Genomic DNA, 20461 nt, shown 5'->3' on the forward strand with positions numbered 1-20461 from the left:
GATCCCGTGGGGAGGGAGCGGCCAAGAAGGACTAGCGCTTGTTCGCTGGGTCTCCCCCCTCCAACAGAGAGGTCAGGGGGACGGAGGGGGAGCCTCTGAGGCTCAGATATGCCCTGAGCACCCCATGACCAACAGAACTAAGTTAAATGGGCACAAAGGGCCCCCGCGACACCCAGCCCAAGAGACGCGAGCTGGCAACTGGGGCCAGGACAGGCCACCGGAGCCGGGTGGAGGACTGGGGCAGCTTCCCTGCACCCCAGGGACTGCAGGGTGCTGCACGCCGTGGCTGAGAAGGGATACGGAGCAGAACAACCTCAGTCCCCCATAAACTGCAAAAAAAAGCAAAGCAAAATGGCTGGTGTGCCCTGGGGGGAGGGGCGCCATAGCCTTTGTCTCCTCAGACCCCCGGCGCCATTACTGGCACTTCTCGCGAGAAGAGAGGCAGGGCGCAGCCACAGCCACCACCTCCTCCTGTGCGCAGTGCCCAGGCGGGGGCGGGGCCGAGCCCTGAATCTGCACCCGGAGGCTCCGCAACGTCCTAGGCAGGACTGAGACTTGTTTACAGCCCGAGGCAGATAGGATCTTTCTGCCCTGGCACCTCAGAGAATTTGCGCCACCAAGACAAACAAGGAGCTGAGATTTGGCACAGAGCAGGGGCGGGGCGGTTCTGCGGTCTTCCCCGAGCCCACCTACAGAGCGCTGACCTGAGGCAGAGCGGGCAGCTGCACAGAGCAGCAGAGCAACAGGTGCCAGGAGAGGGCAGGCGGCCACCCCTCTTCCTGGCAGGAACGCAGCACCTGACCACGGTGCTGGGAGGGGGCACAGTCCACCCACCTGCCTCACCTGAGCACAGAATCTCACTGGGGGAGGGGGAGTGACCCGCCCGCCCACCAGGTAAGAGCTCAGCACTTGACCTAGTGCTGGGAGGGGGTGCGATCTGCTAGCCAACAGCCACTGGGAGCAGCACAGACGAGGGCGCCAACAGAGGGCCTCTGGAAACAGCAAGCTAAGTTTGCTAAACAGGGCGAAGACACAAAGACCTCTCGATAAAACCATTAAAAGCACACAGTCTCCAGGAGTACACACCCTTTTTGTTTGTTTGTTTTTTGGTTTGTTTAATCTTTTTTATATCTGTTCTACTTTCTATTATCTCTTTAATTTTTACTTTTTAAACAATTGTATATGTCTCCAGTTTTAATCCCTTTAAAATTTTTCTTTTAAAATCTTTTTATTATTATTATTTTTAAAAATCCACCTCATTTCATTTTTAATTCTCTTGGTTTTGATCTCCTGTTATTGACTATACACAGTTTTCAAATACTGTTTTTTGATTTTTTCTTTTTTTAAGGTTTTTAAAAGACGTCTCAACTCGATTGCTATTCTGCTTCAACTTGCTCTCCTATTATTGATTATACACTGTTTTCACACCTTTTTTTCTCTATTCTTTTAAAATTCTCTTTTTTTTAAGTTTTCTTCCTGCATAGGCTTTACACAGATAAATAAACTCCTTAAGGACCACAATAGATAACTGATACTCCTTAAGCCACAGTGCCAGAAAGATATGAGCAATATGAAGAAGCAGAGGAACCACTCCCAAATAAAAGAGCAAGAGAAATCCCCTGAAAGCACGATCAAGGAAATAGACATTGATGGCCTACTAGATCAAGATTTCAAAAAACGAGTGATGAAAGTACTGAAGGAACTAAAAGAAATAGTGTTTAGAGACATAAAGTAGGTTAAAAATGAAATACAAGCTATAAAGAAGAACCAAGTAGAATTAGTAAACTCATTTGCAGAGATGAGAGCTGACCTAAAGGCTGTACAAAGCAGGCTACATAATGCAGAGGAACGAATAAGTGACCTAGAAGACAGGACAACAGAGAGCACCCAATCAGAACAGCTGAGAGAAAAGCAAATAAATAACAATGAAAACAATATAAGGGCCCTATGGGATAATATAAAGCATGCCAATCTACGCATAATAGGGGTTCCAGAAGGGGAAGAAAGAACAAAGGGGATTGAAAAGGTCTTTGAAGAAATCATGACTGAAAACTTCCCAAACCTAAAGAAGGAATCAGATATCCAAGTACATGAGGCTCAGAGGGTCCCAAGCAGGAAGAACCCAAACAGACCCACACCAACACATATCATCATCAAGATGGCCAGAGTCAAGGATAAAGAAATGATCATAAAGGCAGCAAGAGAAAAGCAAAGAGTGAATTACAAGGGAACCCCCATAAGGCTCTCAACGGATTTCTCTACACAAACACTACAGGCCAGAAGGGAGTGGCAAGATATATTCAAAGTCCTGAAGGAAAAACAGATGCAGCCTAGGATACTCTATCCAGCAAGGCTATCCTTTAGAATAGAAGGAGAGATAAAGAACTTCACAGACAAGCAAAAACTAAGAGTTTAGCAACACTAAACCCATGCTAAAAGAAATATTGACAGGTCTACTCTAAATAGAAAAAAAGCAGGATGCTACAAAAATGAGAAACTCGTAACTGGAAAGGTGATAACTACCATGGATTCCAAATAGAATAAACACAAAATTGTGAAAAAAAGACATCTAAATCATTAAGAGTGGGAGAGGGAAGCAAGGAAAGTCACTGTGGAAAACAGTCTGGAGAGTCCTCAAAAGACTAGGAATAGACCTACCATAGGACCCAGGAATCCCGCTCCTGGGCATATATCCAAAAGGAACCCTACTTCAAAATGACACCTGCACCCCAATGTTCATAGCAGCACTATTTACAACAGTCAAGACATGGAAAAAGCCTAAATGTCCATCAACAGATGACTGAATAAAGAAGAGATGGTATATTTACACAATGGAATACTATTCACCCACAAAAACAGACAACATAACACCATTAGCAGCAACATGGATGTTCCTGGAGAGTGTCGTTCTAAGTGAAGTAGGCCAGAAAGAGAGAGAAAGACACCATATGAGATCACTCATATGTGGAATCTAAAAAAAAAAAAACAACATAAATACAGGGCAGAGGCAGACTCATAGACATGGAGTGCAAACTTGTGGTTGCCAGGGGGGTGGGGGTTGGGAAGGGATGGACTGGGATTTTAAAATGTAGAATAGATAAACAAGATTATACTGTATAGCACAGGGAAATATATACAAGATCTTGTGGTAGCTCACAGCAAAAAAAATGTGACAATGAATATATGTATGTTCATATATAACTGAAAAATTGTGCTCTACACTGGAATTTGACACAATATTGTAAAATGACTATTACTCAAAAAAAATGTTAAAAAAAACAGAAAGTTCCTCATGTTTCCTGTTTCAGAATTTGTAACTCTAACATTCAGCACTGCTCTTCCCCAATCCACCTCTTCTCCACCACACACAGCTTTATTAAGTTACAACTGACACATAACATTAAGTTTAAGGTGTACAATGTGACAGTCTAATACACCTCTACACTGTGAAATAACTACCACAGCAGGATTAGTTAATGCCATCATCACCACACATATTAGTTTTCTTTTTTATGGTGAGAACATTAAAGATCTACTCTCTTAACAAGTTTCAAGTACATAGTATGGTATTGTCAGCTTTAATAATCACATTGTAAATTAGATCCCAAGAACTTCATCATAAACTGGAAGCTTGTACCATTCGACCAGCATCTTTCCATTCCCCCCACTCCACAAGCCCTGGCAGTCCCCCTTTTACTCTGTGAGTTCAGCCACATATAAGTAAGATCATATAATATTAATTTTTCTCTGTTTGACTTGTTTCACCTAGTATAACACCCTCAAGTTTCATCCAGGTTATTGCAAATTGCAAGCTTTCCTTCTTTCTCAGGGCTGAGTAATACTCGTGTGTGTGTGTGTGTGTGTGTGTGTGTGTGTGTGTGTGTGTGTGTGTGCGCGTGCGTGTGCGTGTGTGTGTGTGTGTGTGTGTATCACATCTTCTTTATCTGTTCATCTGTAATGATACTTAGGTTGTTTCCGTATCTTAGCTATTGTGAATAACGCTGCAATGAATTTGGAAGCGCAGATATCTCTTTGAGATCCTGACTTTATTTCCTTCGAAAATATACCCAGAAGTAGGATTGCTGGATCATAAGGCAGCTCTATTTTTAATTTTTTGAGAGTAATCTCCGTACAGGAATCTCCACAGTGGCTGTACTGTATGAGTGCTGGTGGCTGCAGAGTGGAGTGTCAAAGGCTGAAATTATAAAGAAGTTATTGGTAACGACAATGTCTATGTTATGAGGCTGGCAATGAGGGACAGAGGCAGGGTCAGAGAGAATATCACTGGGGGGAGGTATCAAAGAACTGAGGGTTCAGGAACTGGGAGAACCATCTAAGAAGATATTGAAATAACGAAGAATTATGACAGGAGTAACTGTGAGTCAGCTGTTAAAATATTCAAGGAATGGGGCAGAGTGACCCAGGGGATGTGGATGACTGCACTCAAAAAATGTACTGACTTAGAGAAAGACAATGATCTGCAAGTTGCCAGAATGACATCTACCTGGCCTCTAGATTCAGGGTTTCTTGATAACTGTACATTAATTACTAATAATTAAAATATATAACCATGCATGATTTATTTAGAAATTATACATGTTTTATAATTTCATATATGTAAGTTTATACCTATTTCATCTCCCTTAATTTAAGTATGTATACAGTGGCTACTTTGTATTAGATACTGGTCTATACACCTTACAAAGACTAACTCAATAATTATTTTAAAATTCTTATCAAGTAGGCATTAATATGATCACACTGTAAAGACTGTGGAACCGAAGCACAGAGAGATTAAGCAACTTTTCCAGGATCACACAGGTAGTTTATGGTAGGAGTAAGATCTAAACTCAGGCAACTGGGTTCCAGAGCTCCTGGTCTTATACATTATGTTTGCCTCTCTAGCCACTAGAAAGTCTTCTCCATCCATAAGAGTTTTTATTGTATCCAATTTGGCCAAGAATTTGGGGAAAGTGGGTCTGAGAAATCTTTTCATTGTGAGATATGAGTTATATAAATGTCATCTTTATTATTGTGTACACAGTTTATACACCAAGTTCAGATACCCTACCTGAATTCCAGATGCATTCTGGCTACTCCAAAATAAACATGACTAAAATAGAAGTACTGATCATTCTATGAGGCTCATCAATTTTGTTCTTCCCTTAGCTCGCAGTCTTTCCTTCTTTAGTCAAAGACTCAGTAGCCAGCACTGTTGCTCAAAACAGAAAACTCTGAATATGCTTTGATTCTTCCCTCTCCCTCCCTTTGGATACTCTGCAAGTATTCTCCTTTAGCAAGTACTGCCATTTCTAACGGGGTCTGATAAAACATAAAATCAAGAAAGGAATGTGTTGCTGGGATACAAAAAATGGTTTTGGGTGGATGTGAGTGTGAAAGCCCTGACTAAAAATACAACAAGGAAAAACTTGTCTAATTGATTGGAAGAAACAAGAAAAATAAGTGACTACGTTGAGTGAGATAAGCTTGTTGGAGACTGACCATGGACTATAAACAAAGTTTGACTCACACAAGTACACTGGTCCAGTTTGCCTAGCAAAACATAGCCCTTCCTCATGTTGATTACTGTGTAATGGGAAATATCCATAAAAACAGAATAAACAGTAATGAGACGGAGCAACAAGAGTTAAAACCAGCTCTAGCTCTATAGAAGAGCTTACAAAATTATTGGGAGAGGTTCTGACAGTGAATCAAACGTGATGTCACAAGAGGATTACACATTTCGAATTTCTTCATGTCTCTCAATCTCCACTAATGTCCCCCCTGGTCTTTTTCCTGGCCAGTATTACTTCCTACTTGGACAACTGTGATTCCTCCATGCTGTCACTTGTGCCCCTTCAGCCCATTCTTCATATAACAGGAATTTACAGCAAACTTTTAAACAATCACTTTACATGATGCCACTTCTTTACCTATAAGTCTGATAGCTTCCCACTGTTCTTGACATGAACAGTAAATCCTCACTGTGACTGCTAAGACAGTTCATGACTCTTATTTCCCACCCGTTTTCTCATGGCTTATGCTACTTCACTGACAGTGGCTTCTTTGAGTGCTGCAAATATGCTCACCCCTCCCTCGCCTCAGGAGTTCCTCCCACTTCATTCTATATCCAGAATTTCTCGAATCTACGCATAAAAGTGTCAGGCTTTCCTCACTAATCAGGCACTAGCTTTAATGCCACCTCTTTAAAAAAGACTTCAGTGACAACTCAGTAACAAGTAGGTCCCCACTCCTACTATTCTTAGAGAACTCTGATTGCTTACTTCAGAGCTTTTATCAACATTAAAATTAAGCACTGTGTGATACTGTGTTAACTCATTTATTTTTCATTTGCTTTACTGAACTGTACCCTCCATGAAGATAGACACTATGTTTTATTGTATTCCCTAGTTTATGTGTATATAATACAAAATGTGTAATAATTATGTGTTTAAATAAATATTCTAGTAAGTAATGAAGAAAATGTTTCTCTAAAGTATTTACATGCATATGAATAATTTCTTTAATAAATACATAACATAATAATATAAAAACATTCATAATTATAAAACTCCTTCCCTCTCTTCTTTTGAATAAAGTTCATTAATTTGCAGGCTATTTTAGTAATGATTATCCTTTATTTTATAAATAGCTAGGATCTTGATATTTTTTATTTAGAGACATAATAAAATTTAAATTATCTCAACTTTACACCTACAGAATCAGATCATGAGATCTCAAAGTATCTTTAAGGCACATGGACAATTCTGTCCCTAATTAGTTGTGTTTTTCAGACTCTGACATCTAGAAACAAGTAAGGAGTTAACTTTAACCCAGGACAGAACAGCACACCCTGATTTTGTATTCAGCCATTTCTGTAGTACAAAGATTTACATTTCATTTCCATTCTCTCTATGGAGTACCAAATTGGCCCCAACACAGAAGCTTGACTTCCTTGCTTGTACTACATTGTTTTCCCTCTCTTCTTGAGGTCATGATTCCTTCATTTCAAAACCTAGTTCACCTGAACATAAAGTCAAGGCACTGGGCACAGTGATATTCTAAGAACCAGAGAGACATAAAATATTCTTAGGACGGGATGAGAACATAGCTGGGATCTATGGAATTTCTGCTCTGCAGCATGCTAGTATGTTTACAAACTTCTTTTCAACACCAAATTCTTGGCAAATTTTATAGTAAACATAAAGTATTAAGCAAGGATATTTTAAAAATAGAGACACTTTAAAAACTACACTGCTCTAATATGTAAGAACCTTAATAATTCTGTAATATTGTTGATACACACACACACAGACACATAATGTGCTCTCTTTCTATAAATAAATTGGTGTTGTTCTTTCTATTCATCCATTAAAAACATTCAACAAACAAACACCTTTCATATTGGCCTTCCAGGAAAACACCAGTGGTATAATCTATTATCTAACTAACATTTTTTCCTGAACAGCCCTTCTAGAACTGCGTACTCCAGGAGAAGAATGCGAGCTAGCTGACCCAGGGCTATCTCATCTGTGAGTTAATCGAACTGGTAAGCATTTGTCAGTGACAGTATTAGCTGGGTGACTTGCCTTGACTTTTACTTGTCTAAATTCTTTGCTTTTTCAAATTTAGTTTTTCCCTTTTGGCATGATTTCTTTTCAACTTTGAAAGGTTACTTAGAAGTAATGAAAGACTGCCTCTAATATGCATAAAATGAAACCTCTCATTAACTTCAAAAAAGGTACTGGTGTATTGAAAAGTAATCATTGCTTTAGGTCAAAATTTCAGCTTTTGAACAAGAAGTATTTGATATACACCACTTGTGTATATAATATTTATTTTTCCAAAATTTAATCTTGAAATTGGAAATAAATATCTATAAAACTATCTGCTATATAAAAAATGAGGAACTCAGATGTGAATATACAGTTATTTTATATTTTTTTCTATTGAGCTATTCTTAACTGCTTCTTATTCTTAATCCATTTATTGAACTAGATGTATTGAAGAAGTCAAACTTGTCATTCTTAACAATCTAGAGTGAAAAACATTTCTGTTTGTACATACACTTATATTACTCATTCACTGTATTTCTCTATCAAGTATAGAAGAGTAAAATACCTTTGTTGATCCAATTACTTTTATAAAGCTATGCATTGGAGACAAGATTCCATAAAAATAAAGCCTAAGAAAAGGACTTTATTGTTCAGCAAGACAGTTGTATTCAGTATGGTCATTTCACGACCCTGATAAGATGAATATATACTATTTAAAGTGTCTACTATGAAAATGGCTTATATGCTAGGCAAAAGCTAGTTTTAATTGTGCTTTAAACCATCAACATAGAGACTAAACTTCTTAAAAGGGCAATTGTGAAGGGAAACATTAAGAAATCTTACTTAATTAAATAGAAGCAAGCCACAGTTAAAGAGATTGGACATACCTGTCGGCACATGTGATCCCATTGAGCGTTAAGTTCTCTGAGTTCTGTCTCCAATCGGGAAGCAAACTCTGGTTCTGCTTCATTCTTTATCTTCTGTCCACCTTCATTGACACTGTTTAGACTGGGCTGAATTGTCTGAATATCACTGACTAAAAGCTAAGGAAATAATTCAATTTCAGCTAGCTGAAAAAATTACAATGTATTAGAAATGCAACATCAATAGGAAATGTATCATTAGGAGTCATGACACTACACATGAATTTCACCCTTTAAAATCTGAAATCTATGCTGCAAAAAAATGTTCAGTGGTTTTTATGGCATGAATGAAATAGGGAATTATCTATCTGTAGTCTACTTAGATTAGATATAAAAGTAGATAAGTTGAGTATTTCATGTTGGAAAAATGTGCGAAAATGATAGGCTTTTGACATTACTATTTTGGGAGGGATTTGGGTTTTCAAACACAGGATACCACAGCAACTGTTTATAGCAGGATGGTGTTTATAGCTATTTTTAAGATGGATTTACTTTTTTAGCTTTTATTCACAAAAAAAAAGTCCTTTAAAGAGCTAGATTATTTTCTTCCCACTGCCTGACAATGGTATAATAAATATTATTTCAAAATACATATTGTATTATACAATGGTGCAACATACATGAAGAAAGCAACCTAGTATGACTGATAATCTGTAAAAAGATATAACAAATAGCTCAAAGGATTATTTACCTTCAAACTGCATTTTATCAAAATAACTGTATAGTGAGGGTTGAACAAAAGGCATTGTGGGATATTTAGAAGCATCCCTGGTCTTTACCTGCTAGATCTGCCCCACCCCAAGTTATGACAAAATGTCTCCAGACATTGTCTGGACATAAATACCCGCTATGGCGGGGGTTAGGGGTGGGGCAAAACTGCCCCTGGTTCAGAACCACTGATATAACTAAATAATATTTTCCATATAGAAGTCTTCATATGAAAAGTGTCATATAAAAATCTTACCCTGCACTGTTTCAGCTGTTTTTTAAGAATTTCTGGATCCCCAAGGGCAGGCCATTCCTCTTTCAGGAAAACATCAACTTCAGCCATCCATTTCTTCAGGGTTTTTATGTGATTCTGGAATCAGAGGCCCATTTTAAGGCATTATTGGGGTGTTGATTTCTCCTAACACAATTCATCATGGCGATATGTCTGAACACAAGCCCAGGAACAATTCCCATGTTTGAAGAATGTCCCTGAGTAGCTCTTCAGGAAAAGAATATTTTTACTAAGACTGCATTTTATGGTCTACTGTAAGAGCACTGGTGTATGAAGTCTGATATTGTTAAAAATAAAAAATTACTGCCAAATGTAGTTTTATGATGTTACTCTCGAGAACATTAAATCATATCCCCCTCTAGAGGAATTTTAAGTTACAAAACAACTCATGATAATACTAACAATGTGCCCTTACAGTATATAAAACAAACTATGAACAATAAACTCAATGTAATGATGTCTTTATAGCCTCCCTAAACCTGAACTTCCACAAATTGGTTTACACAGTTGACAGTTTAAGTAGTCCCACCAGTTGAGAACTTTCAAACCAAGATTTGGTCATCTTTAAAGAGAGAACACTTTTGCTTTTAATTTCTTACTTGCCTGACCAGGTTGAAGTAATAATCAAGTGGAAAATGTCATCTTTTATCATTTGTAAATAGCCAAGTACACCCCATTATTTTTTCACATAATGCCTTTTTCTCCTGCTGCTTTTTGAGGCTACTTTTCAAGTGTATGATTTTTCAAACTTCTTTATTTGCATACAATTCAGCTATGCTGTCCAGATGTGCTATTTTCTCCTTTCTTAATTAAATTTTTATTTAAAATGTGCCTCGCAGGAAGTTTCTTCTTCACTGTGATAAATAACAATGACTTTAAAAGCATTTACTCAAATCTAAGAACTTCCAACATTATCATCTTGCTGATGTCTCTCGAGTTCGGTATTGCCCTTCTACCACATCACCATTGTCCTAGTTCAGACCTTATTACTGTCTCCTTGATTACTGCATTCGCTCTTTCTGGTAACTGCTTCAGTCTTACTCTCTACTAATTCATTCTCTACCTAGATGCCAACATTCTTCTCTCTTCGTTCCTCTTATCAAAGTGATGTTTGAAAAACACAAATATCATATCTTCCACCCTTTAAAATATCAATAATAGGTCCACATTATCACTATTTTTAATCCCATCAGCATTAGGTTATAATTCATATTCTAAAACATGGTATCCAGGACCATTCACAATCTACTCCCAGACCATTTCCCCTGTCACATATTTTATTAATCTCTAAATATTTCTTTTGTCTCCCTAGGACTGAACTACTTCCAATTAAGTGAACATATTGCTTCATTTTGTCAGGAACTCTTTCTCCCTCTTTCATTAGCTGCCTAATTTCTACTTCTTCAAGATGTAATCCAGATAATCCATGTTCCAAGAACATTTCATAACCTCTTTCCTAGTTTATGATGGATTTCCTCATTTCATTGTCATAACTTGTTTTAAAGGTTATACTTCATTTATAGTTATTATAAAATGCCATAACCTATACTGCACTGTTTAATCTACTTCAAGTGAATTAAATAATGTGAGTTAAATAATGACCTCCTAAGATTTCATGCCCTAATCCCTGGAACCTGTGAACTGTTACCTTATATGGCATAAAGGAATGTGCAGGTATGATTAAATTAAGGATTCTGAGATGGGGAGATGATCCTTGGTTATCCAGATGGGCACAATATGATCACAAGGGTCCTTATTAAGACATAGGAAGGAGTGTAAGAGAGAGACTGGAAGGTGCCACATGCTGACTTTAAAGATAGAAGATGGAGACATGAGCCAACAAATGCAGTTTCCAAAATCTAAAAATGACAATGAAACAAACTTTCTTCTAAAGCCTCCAGAAAGGACACATCCCTGCCCACGGAGACTGAATTTAGTCCAGAGATTGATTTTGAACTTCTGACCTCCAGAACCATAAGATAATAAGTGTGTGCTGTTTTAAGTCATTAAATTTGCAGCAATGTGTTACAACAGCAATAGGAAACTCACCCTTCTCCTTCATTAGGATGCGGGCTCCTTGACGGCAAGGACCATGTAATTGGACACTGCTTTACCACCGGTATGGGCCAAAATGCAAGTCTCTAGGTATGTATGTGCATGTATGTATGCATATGCATGTCCACATACGTTTACAAGTAGAGACACATAAATGTGGAGTGCTTTACAGAATGTTTCAAAACTGCTCAGTCTTCCGCTTTGTGAAAGCTAGGAAAAAACAACTAAGTAGCTGGACTGGGATTTAATCCAGAAGCATCTCGTTTCAATGTTTTTCCATCATGCCATGATGCTTTCAAGATTCTTCCCAGTATTAACTATTTTTTCACAATAATTTACAACCTAAGAGAGATTTTACCTATATTACCAAATATTTTAAACTTTAGACTACAGTGTAACTGTTGGTTTACTATTTTCCCCTTGGGTTATTAGGTGGCGCTATTCAAACAAATTTAGTCAGGAGAAGTTGGTTTGTGGAAGGTGATGGAATCAAATTTATACATAAAATAACAAATAAAATATAACAATGAAATGGTAAGACCATATTATATGATAGATAATGTCTTATCCATCCGTAAACTAAATGACACCTATATTTTAAAGGACAACCAGGCTAAAGACAACATTGATTTTGAAAATTACCAAACTAAGAAGACTTTTAAGTCTTATTGGTTCTGGTGGAAAAAAACTAATTCTAAAGAAAATCTAAGAAGCGGAAGTCTCAATAAATGTTTTCTTAAAAACAATAGGCAAAATATACTCAGTTGAGAAAAATTTGTGTCTTTTGGTCTTGTCACTGACTTTGAAGGACTATGGAGGTTAAATGTCTATTTGCCTTTTATAACACATTGTTAGGAGAGAAACACATAAAAATGAATGTAAAAAGGAAAATCTTGAATTACCTGAATTTTTCGGAGTTTAGCCATTTGCTCCTCTAGCTTTTGGCAATGTTCGACCAGCTGAGTAGAGAGTTTCTTCCAGCGGCCCTCAATCTCTTCAAATTCTGATTGATATTTACGGCTAATATCAGAGGGTGCTTTCTTTGACATCTCTTTCACAGTGGTGCTGAGATAGTTTAGGCCATTTTGTTGCTCTTGCAGAGAGCTTTGTAAAGCCTCAAAATTAAAAAGAACAAAGTGTATTTATACTAGTTGATGAATACTAATGAGTTTCATTGTGCAACTTCATTGATGACTTTCAGATAAATCAAATGTATTTAAAATGAAAGCTATATGATTCAAACATCTAAAAAATAGGTGATGTAATATCAGTTATAAAATAACTGGTAATTTAAAGTCTACTTATTGTCACAAGTCATTTACACATTACTCAGTAATATTTTACTTAAAAACTATGCCTATTTTATGAGCAATGCCAAATATACCCAAAACTCGGTCTTACTAAACCAAAGAGTTTGAGTACATCTAATTTTATTACATTGTGTCTGTATATTCATAACTGCACTGATGATAGTTAATGGAGTTTAATTCAATTATACTTAGCCTTTAGTAAGATAATTTCTAACCTCCATAGGTTAAAATATAACTTTATCAGATTGATATATGGAATAAAAAAGCTCTGAATAAGTTACCAGATGGATGGTATACTAGTGCCAGTTAATGAACGTTTCATATTTTTCAAAAGACATTGTTCTGTTTTGTAATATCACAGTGAAATTCTAGGGTAATTTTGGGGAGAATTTACAAACTTGGTTTTACATTTATACTCTATAACCTATGCTACCCCTTATAATAGGATGTCTATCCTGCGGTTTCTCCTGCTCAGTATTTATTTATATGTTATTTTCTGGTTATAAAGTAATAAGGTTTCAAGGTAAAAAAGGTAAAAAATACCCATTATATACACCTATTATGACATTAAATAAACTTCCAGTTTTGTCTATGTAAAATTAAATATTGACTATAGCATCATATCATATACACACATACACAGTTGTTCCTTCTTTTAAAATGTGATCTATAACATCCCCAAAATATGTCAAACACTTAATTTTATGGTTGCATCATATCTTGTGCTTATCTTGTGGTATACCAATTTTTTTTTACTTTACTAAGATGTTACCATTGATTATTTAGACAGTATCTAGTATGCACTGAACTACATTTTGAGCTAGTCACTCTATTGTGAGCCTTTCCCCATGTCATTAAGTATTTTTCAAAAACACAGATTTTATGTTTCCTCATTTCCCATTATTAGCTGTATAAACTAAACTTTTCCACTCTTATAAATTATGTTTATGATCTATTTATCTATCTCTGTCTCCATCTATCTCTATCTGAAAAGTTTTCCTCAGCAAAATTCACATTAAATTAACATCCCCACTAGTAAGTGAGAAAACAGTTCATTGCTGGCAGACCTGCACTTATTATATCTTTTGGGTTTCTCTGTCTTTCCTTTTTGGGGCAATTTGGTACGTTAAAAAATAGTATCTCATTCTGTAAATTAGTACTATATCCAGTATATATTTTTTAATTCAAGTTTAGCTCATTTACAGTATTATATTAGTTTCAGCTGTACAACATAGTAATTCAATGTTTTTATAAACAATACTCCATTTAAAGCTATTATAAAACATTTCTATATTCCCTGTGCTGTACAATATATCCTGTTGCTTATCTATTTTATACATAGTTGTTTGTATCTCTTAATCCCATTCCCCTTTGTAGCCCTTCCCCCACCACTTCCCCCAATGGCAACCACTAATTTGTTCTCTATATCTGAGTCAGTTTCTGTTTGGTTATATCCATTCATTTGTATCGTTTTTTAGATTTTTTTCTGCAACTGAGTATGCAAAAATGGCATCTCATTTTGTACATTTTTACTACATCCTTTGCAATTTGAATTATAAGTTTTCATAAGATTAATGTTTGTATCTCTTTTTGATGACTCCCTTATTAATGACTTGGACAAATGTTTTCCTTGGCTCACTTTTTTTTAATTGGCTCTGGTGTTTTTCCACTGTTTGTGACTGCTTCTGTTGATTGTTATGCTTCTCCATCATATGTTTTTAAAGAGTTTTACTATTTAGGTTTATTAAAATGTTTTTGAACTTTTTAATGTACGTGGTAGTTAGTTTTACTAGATTAACATCTGACACAAGGTTCTAACTTCATTTTTCCAATTAGTTAATAATTCATTTTCTCAATAATATTTGTAAATAATTTCTCCCTTCATCACTGTTTTATTAGTGGAAATACACTCTTCTACTCATCTACATACCATTTCTTTTGTACTTAATCCACTCCCCTAAGTGCTATACCTATGTACTCTAATTTTTTTAACATTTATGGTTCTATTAAGTCACATATTCTTCAAAGTAAATTTTGAAATTATTCTATTACAAACAGTAACATAAAGGGGGGAAATATTAAGCAGTTAGAGGTCGTTTGGCATTATAGTAGAGGAAATAGGACTAAATAGGACTGATTGAGAATATACATATACATATACATACATACATACATACTGGGAAATGTTTAAATAAAGATTTCTTTGAAGAAATACTTCTAAAATTACTTTTTAAAGATATAATATTTAATTCTGAAAAAAGAACCCTTGATATAACAAGGTTAAATTTTTAACTTTTTCTTAATTTAATTCTCAAAAATGTAGGTATTATCTCAGCTCCTAAATAAAATTAATATGCTTTAATGTCTTATAAAACAAAATGCGCTTAGATATACAACACAGGCTTTTCAGAATTAGTAGGAAAAGTATTCTAAAGTCTCCTACATTATTTTTCTTTCATTTCCCATATCAGTATTTCATATTTCCTAATATAAGACTGTTAGAAATACAGTTAATAGAACTCAAAAAACTAATCACAATATTACATCAAATAAAGGTTTAAATTAAAACTAATTTTGTAACCACACTAATTTTTACCACTTTCTGCTTGGAAGTGTGTGATGAGCTATAAATCAGCAAGCAAGCTATAAATCAGAGCTTTTATAATAATGAAAATCCATATTTCTGAAAATACACACTAAGTGAGAAAGAATATACCTCATAAGTAGACCATATTATTGTTTTCAAAGATGGAATTTTTATCTTATGGAGAGAAGGCACAAATGCATAAAATATTATGTTTCAAGTCTTAATCTTCATTTTTTCAGCTGGCAAACTATCACTTGCGATGATCATTTTAATTCTAGTATTATATTAAGGTTACACCAAAATCACTGCTTGAAAGGTGAGATCTGCATTGTATTGTTTAAGACATTCAAATATTCACAGACCTGTAACTCCCCAAGTCTCTGCTCCATGATTTCATATTCAGTGACCATGACCTGAGGTATACAGAGTTTGGTTTCTGACTGCTGGATCCACGTCCTGATGGTACTCATGGTCTCCTGATAGCGCATGGGTGGCAAAGTATCAAAAACTTTATCAAAAGGGGAAAAAAAGAGAATCATTTAACCATTTTATTTATTATTGTATTATTTTAATTATTATTATTTGGGGGGGAGGTAATTAGGTTTATTTTTAGTGGAGGTACTGGGGACTGAACCCAGGACCTCATGCATGCTAAGCATGCACTCTACCACTTGAGCTATACCCTCCCCCCAACCATTTTAAACTTTGTCACTGTATTTTCCTAAAGTGTCAGCAAACTAAATCATACTAATAATTACAAACACTAACAAAGTGAAAACCTGAAAATACAGATTAGAATATTATTACGATGCTGAAGAGAAATTCCTATCTATGCTTGATATTTTGACAGAAACTATGCATATATTACATTGAATCCTCATAATCAGCCTTGCACATTCTGCATTTTAAAATGCATGTTGTTAATGTGAGGAAATAGAGAAACAGAGAGGCTGAGTAACTTGTCCAAGGTAACACAGATGGTAGTTGGAGAAACCAAGTCAAGTTCATGTATATTTGACTTTGAAGGCTGCTCTCTTTCTCCATTATCATTTGCCTTTGAGGAAAATATTATCATTATCTACAGCAGCTGGTATTTTAAATTATGTCATTTCACATCTTATTTTATTAAAAGAAACACAATTTATGTGTGTTTAGTATGTGCCAGAAACTCTAATGATGATCACACGCATTATCATCCTTAATTCTTACAATAAACCTGTAAGATATGCATTTTTATTCTCATTGACATTTGAGGAAACTGAGGCTATAAAAGAAGGCCAACTAATTTTGCTCATATTCAAATATTTAGTAAGTGTCACAGCCAGGATATTAAACCAAGATCATCTGGTTTCAAAGTCAAAAGTACCAATAAACAGTGTACTTTCTCTAACATATATATATATATGTACATACATATATTGACATACATATTTTCTTTCCAAATACATATAAAATTAGGGAATTAAATATATATAATGGAAAAGTAAACGTGTGCATATATATAGTTATACATAAGCTTTAAATCATAAATGCATGTAAGTGTATATATATTTATACATTACTATACATTTTATACACACACACAGATTATGTGACTTAAGTAGCTATGCTGACCATGTTCAAGGTTGAGAATTTTGGCAGAAAAGCAGAAGCCATAAAAATACTTTTAAGTGTTTTAAGAAGAATACAAAAGAAATTCTAGAACTGAAACCTGCAGTAAGTGAAAAGTAATAACACAATGGATAGGTTTAAAAGCAGATTAGATAAAGCTAAACACAGATTTAGTAAACCTGAAGATGGGCCAGAAATATATATATACATACATATATATATATATATATATAGGCCAGAAATGTGTGTGTATATATATAAACATATATAGTGAAGCATGGAGAGACAAAACAATTGAAAATATAGATGAAACAATAGAAAACAGTAAAAAAAAAAAAAGTAAAATGAACTAACATAAATGTATCTCAGAAACACAGAAACATAGGGCAGAAGCCACACCTGAAGAGAAAATGACAGAGAATTTTCCTAGATAAAATCACGGTGCAAAATACTAGCTTAAATCATTTTATTAAATGGCTTAAATTAAGCCACATTATTTTTATTAGATAGTACATGAGTTTCAAATCTATATACCAATTCCTTCTAAACTATATAAGAAGAATATAGGAAAGTATTTTACATACTAGTTAATGGGGTTTTCATATGGTAAAGATATTTTTAGAAAGTGTGTTAGAAATGGATACTAAGAATTTTACTCAATGTGCTTACATTTATTTGGGAGTTGAAGTCCAAATTTATTTTAAGAAGCCTTCTCTAATCTGAGCACTTCTGATTTCATAGAGAAGGATCTTCACAGATCTCTGTGATACTTTAAACTTCACTGTTTTCTTTCATATACATAATGTTTCTCTCTCTACTGACTAAATACATTGATTTGAATGTTCGATAATTATTAATAAAAGCAAAGAGGGATCTCATGAATGGTAGTGAAGTAAAGGAGAATTTACTTATGATGAAGCAAAGTTTTATCTGAGAAGATCTCCGAGCAAGTGAACTGGAATGAGAGGGGTCTATGGGTAGAGACAAGGAGGTATGTTACATGGAGTATAAAATATATAAAGTTTGGTTTAATTAAACTTGAACTTGTAGTTTCTGGGAAACAGTGCTTGTTTCCCTTGTGGAAGTGGCTAGAACACAATAAACATTTACTAGAAGCTTGCCAGAGATGATATTAATCAATCTAACTGTACCTAGATGATGAATATATGTCAGGAGAGAAAGATAAGAAAGAGTTGGTTAAGATATTAAAATTACTTTTTATTAGAAAAAGATCAACAGGTTTTTTCTTATGAACATCTAACAGAGTGGCTTCTTCATTCTGATTTTTACAGAAAGAGGCTGTATAGCATGATAATTAGCAAGTCTGATTCTGCAGTTCAGTAAACGTGTGCTTTGGAATTGGCTCTCCACTTACTAGCTCCAGCAAAGTACTTAACATTTTAGCATCTTAGACTTCATTTATAAAAAATGGGGATGTAGAAACTTTGGGGAGAATTAATTGAAGTCATTTATTATTCCTTCATTCAGCCAATATTTATGCAGTGCACCAGGGATGCAAGAAGTAAAAACTTAAAAAGCATAGCCTTGGCTTTCATGATGCTTAAAATCTAATTGGTCAGTCAGGAAATTAACAAATCAAGAGACTGTAATAACTAATAGGAAGAAATGACAGTGAAGAAAAGTTAAGGTATTAGGAGAGGGTTGGAGAAGATTCTTTCAGATAACGCAATGAAAGGAATTTAAGATAGAGAATTAGGTATAAAAATGTTGGAATAAACATGGATCTACATAAGGAATGGGGGGCAATCCATAGATTGGCAATGGAGGCCATCACCATCCCCAGCGTTGGAGGGACAATCAGAAGAACTGTAAGATGACGTTACAAGAACCCAATAGTTGGAACTACCCAGAAGGAGCTGAACTCACAGGGAGCTCCCCTTTGGAGATGTAGTATTCCCTGAGGAATGTTGTTTCCAGAGAGGACTAGAAATTTAGAAGATTCATTCTCAGCCAGTGATTGAAATGCACCCAGCAACAATTAGAGGGGAAGAGAATTTTCTAGCTTCTCGCTTCTTCTCAACTTCAGTATCCTCCAAGTGCCTCCCACTGGCTGAACCAAACAGGTAGCCATTTAAAAAGGGGTCCTAGGGAGTGTAGTTTTCACAGAAAGAGCAGTGAATAGCACTGAGAACAGAGTGAAGAGCTGCACGGGGATGATGGTGAAGGTGGGTGCAGAGGGGAGGGAAAGGAATTTGAGAGGGGAGGCAGGGTGCACCAATGGTTGGGGCAACATTCAATATTTAAGTTTAGGAACTCAGTATGCAGACTTCTATTTTGCCATTATTTTTTTAAATGTCTACATGATACAGAAAATTTTTTAAATATAACAAAGGCATTAAATAAAACATAAAGGATAGGAAGTGACTAGACAGTGAATCAAAAAGCCCTCTCCTTGGAAGTACCACTTGACAAGAGACCTAGAAGTAGTGAAGGAGAAAGCCATGTGAATATGGAGAAGAAAGGTTTTCCAGGTGGGGAATAACAAGTGACACAGTCCAGGGCCATGAGTATTCCTAGTAATGCAGGAGCACAGCACATTTAACAAGAGCACAGTGAGCAAGGTGGAGTGTGGCTGGACGTGAGGACAGAAGGGTGGTCGGGAACTCTGACCTTGAGGGCCCTTGGAGACCATCATAAGATGCTACACTGTATTGTACACTCATCTGTGTTTGCTAATCGCCACACCCACTGCTGGGTACAGAGTGTATTTGCTGTTCTTTTCATCTAGAAGAGAGATGCCAGACAACAGGAAGATGAAGGAGACACTCTCAGGGCTAAGCAGAAATTTTGAGTTTAATAAAAAGCTTTATCTTTGTTAACAAAAGGAAGAAAATCTTTGCTGGGGGGAGAACAAATGCTGAATAGAGACACTCATGTTCTTTCATTTGAGGGGAGGGGTAGATGTCTCTGAACTGATCACATTCTAGAGAACCAGATTCACAACCAAAGCAGAGACATTGCTCTGAAATGATTTACAAACACACACATGTGAACACATACAATGCATATATATGAATATTCTGACATACACAGTGAATTTAGAAGTGAGTTTCTACTTCATCCTGCAAACAGAATCATGATCAGACCAAAAATTAAATAACAATAATAGATAAAGACCAAGAGAAATGGTATCAAAAAAGATGAAAGTGTTTTATTTCCTTAACTTTAAGTTTATTTAAACAGTGTTATTTGAATACTGAATAGTACTTGCTGGTCATTTATACACACACACGCACGCACACATACACACACACACACACACAAAAGACAGAGTTTATTAAATTTGAGAGAATAAATAACCATGTATTTGGAAAAGTGTTTAGACTGCGTAGAAGATAATCTTGGATTAGTAGCATCCTGGGAAAAGACTGTACCTGTAATTATACCTGCATTAAATG

At 35.7% G+C, this 20461-nt stretch overlaps 1 protein-coding gene across 3 annotated transcripts in view; it reads right to left on the reverse strand.

The window, feature by feature from the left end:
* Window positions 1–20461, reverse strand: part of DMD (dystrophin) — a 1854428-nt gene that overhangs the window by 1180030 nt on the left and 653937 nt on the right. For all 3 annotated transcript variants that reach the window (XM_031673322.2, XM_072956638.1, XM_072956633.1), the window contains 4 exons: window positions 15794–15939; window positions 12437–12649; window positions 9444–9557; window positions 8444–8599 (listed from right to left, as the gene is read on the reverse strand). In XM_031673322.2, coding sequence (XP_031529182.2) covers window positions 8444–8599; window positions 9444–9557; window positions 12437–12649; window positions 15794–15939 — 629 coding nt within the window. The remainder of the gene's footprint in view (window positions 1–8443; window positions 8600–9443; window positions 9558–12436; window positions 12650–15793; window positions 15940–20461) is intronic.

Source organism: Vicugna pacos, chromosome X (assembly GCF_048564905.1).
Source record: "Vicugna pacos chromosome X, VicPac4, whole genome shotgun sequence".
NCBI classification, from domain to species: Eukaryota; Metazoa; Chordata; class Mammalia; order Artiodactyla; family Camelidae; genus Vicugna; species Vicugna pacos.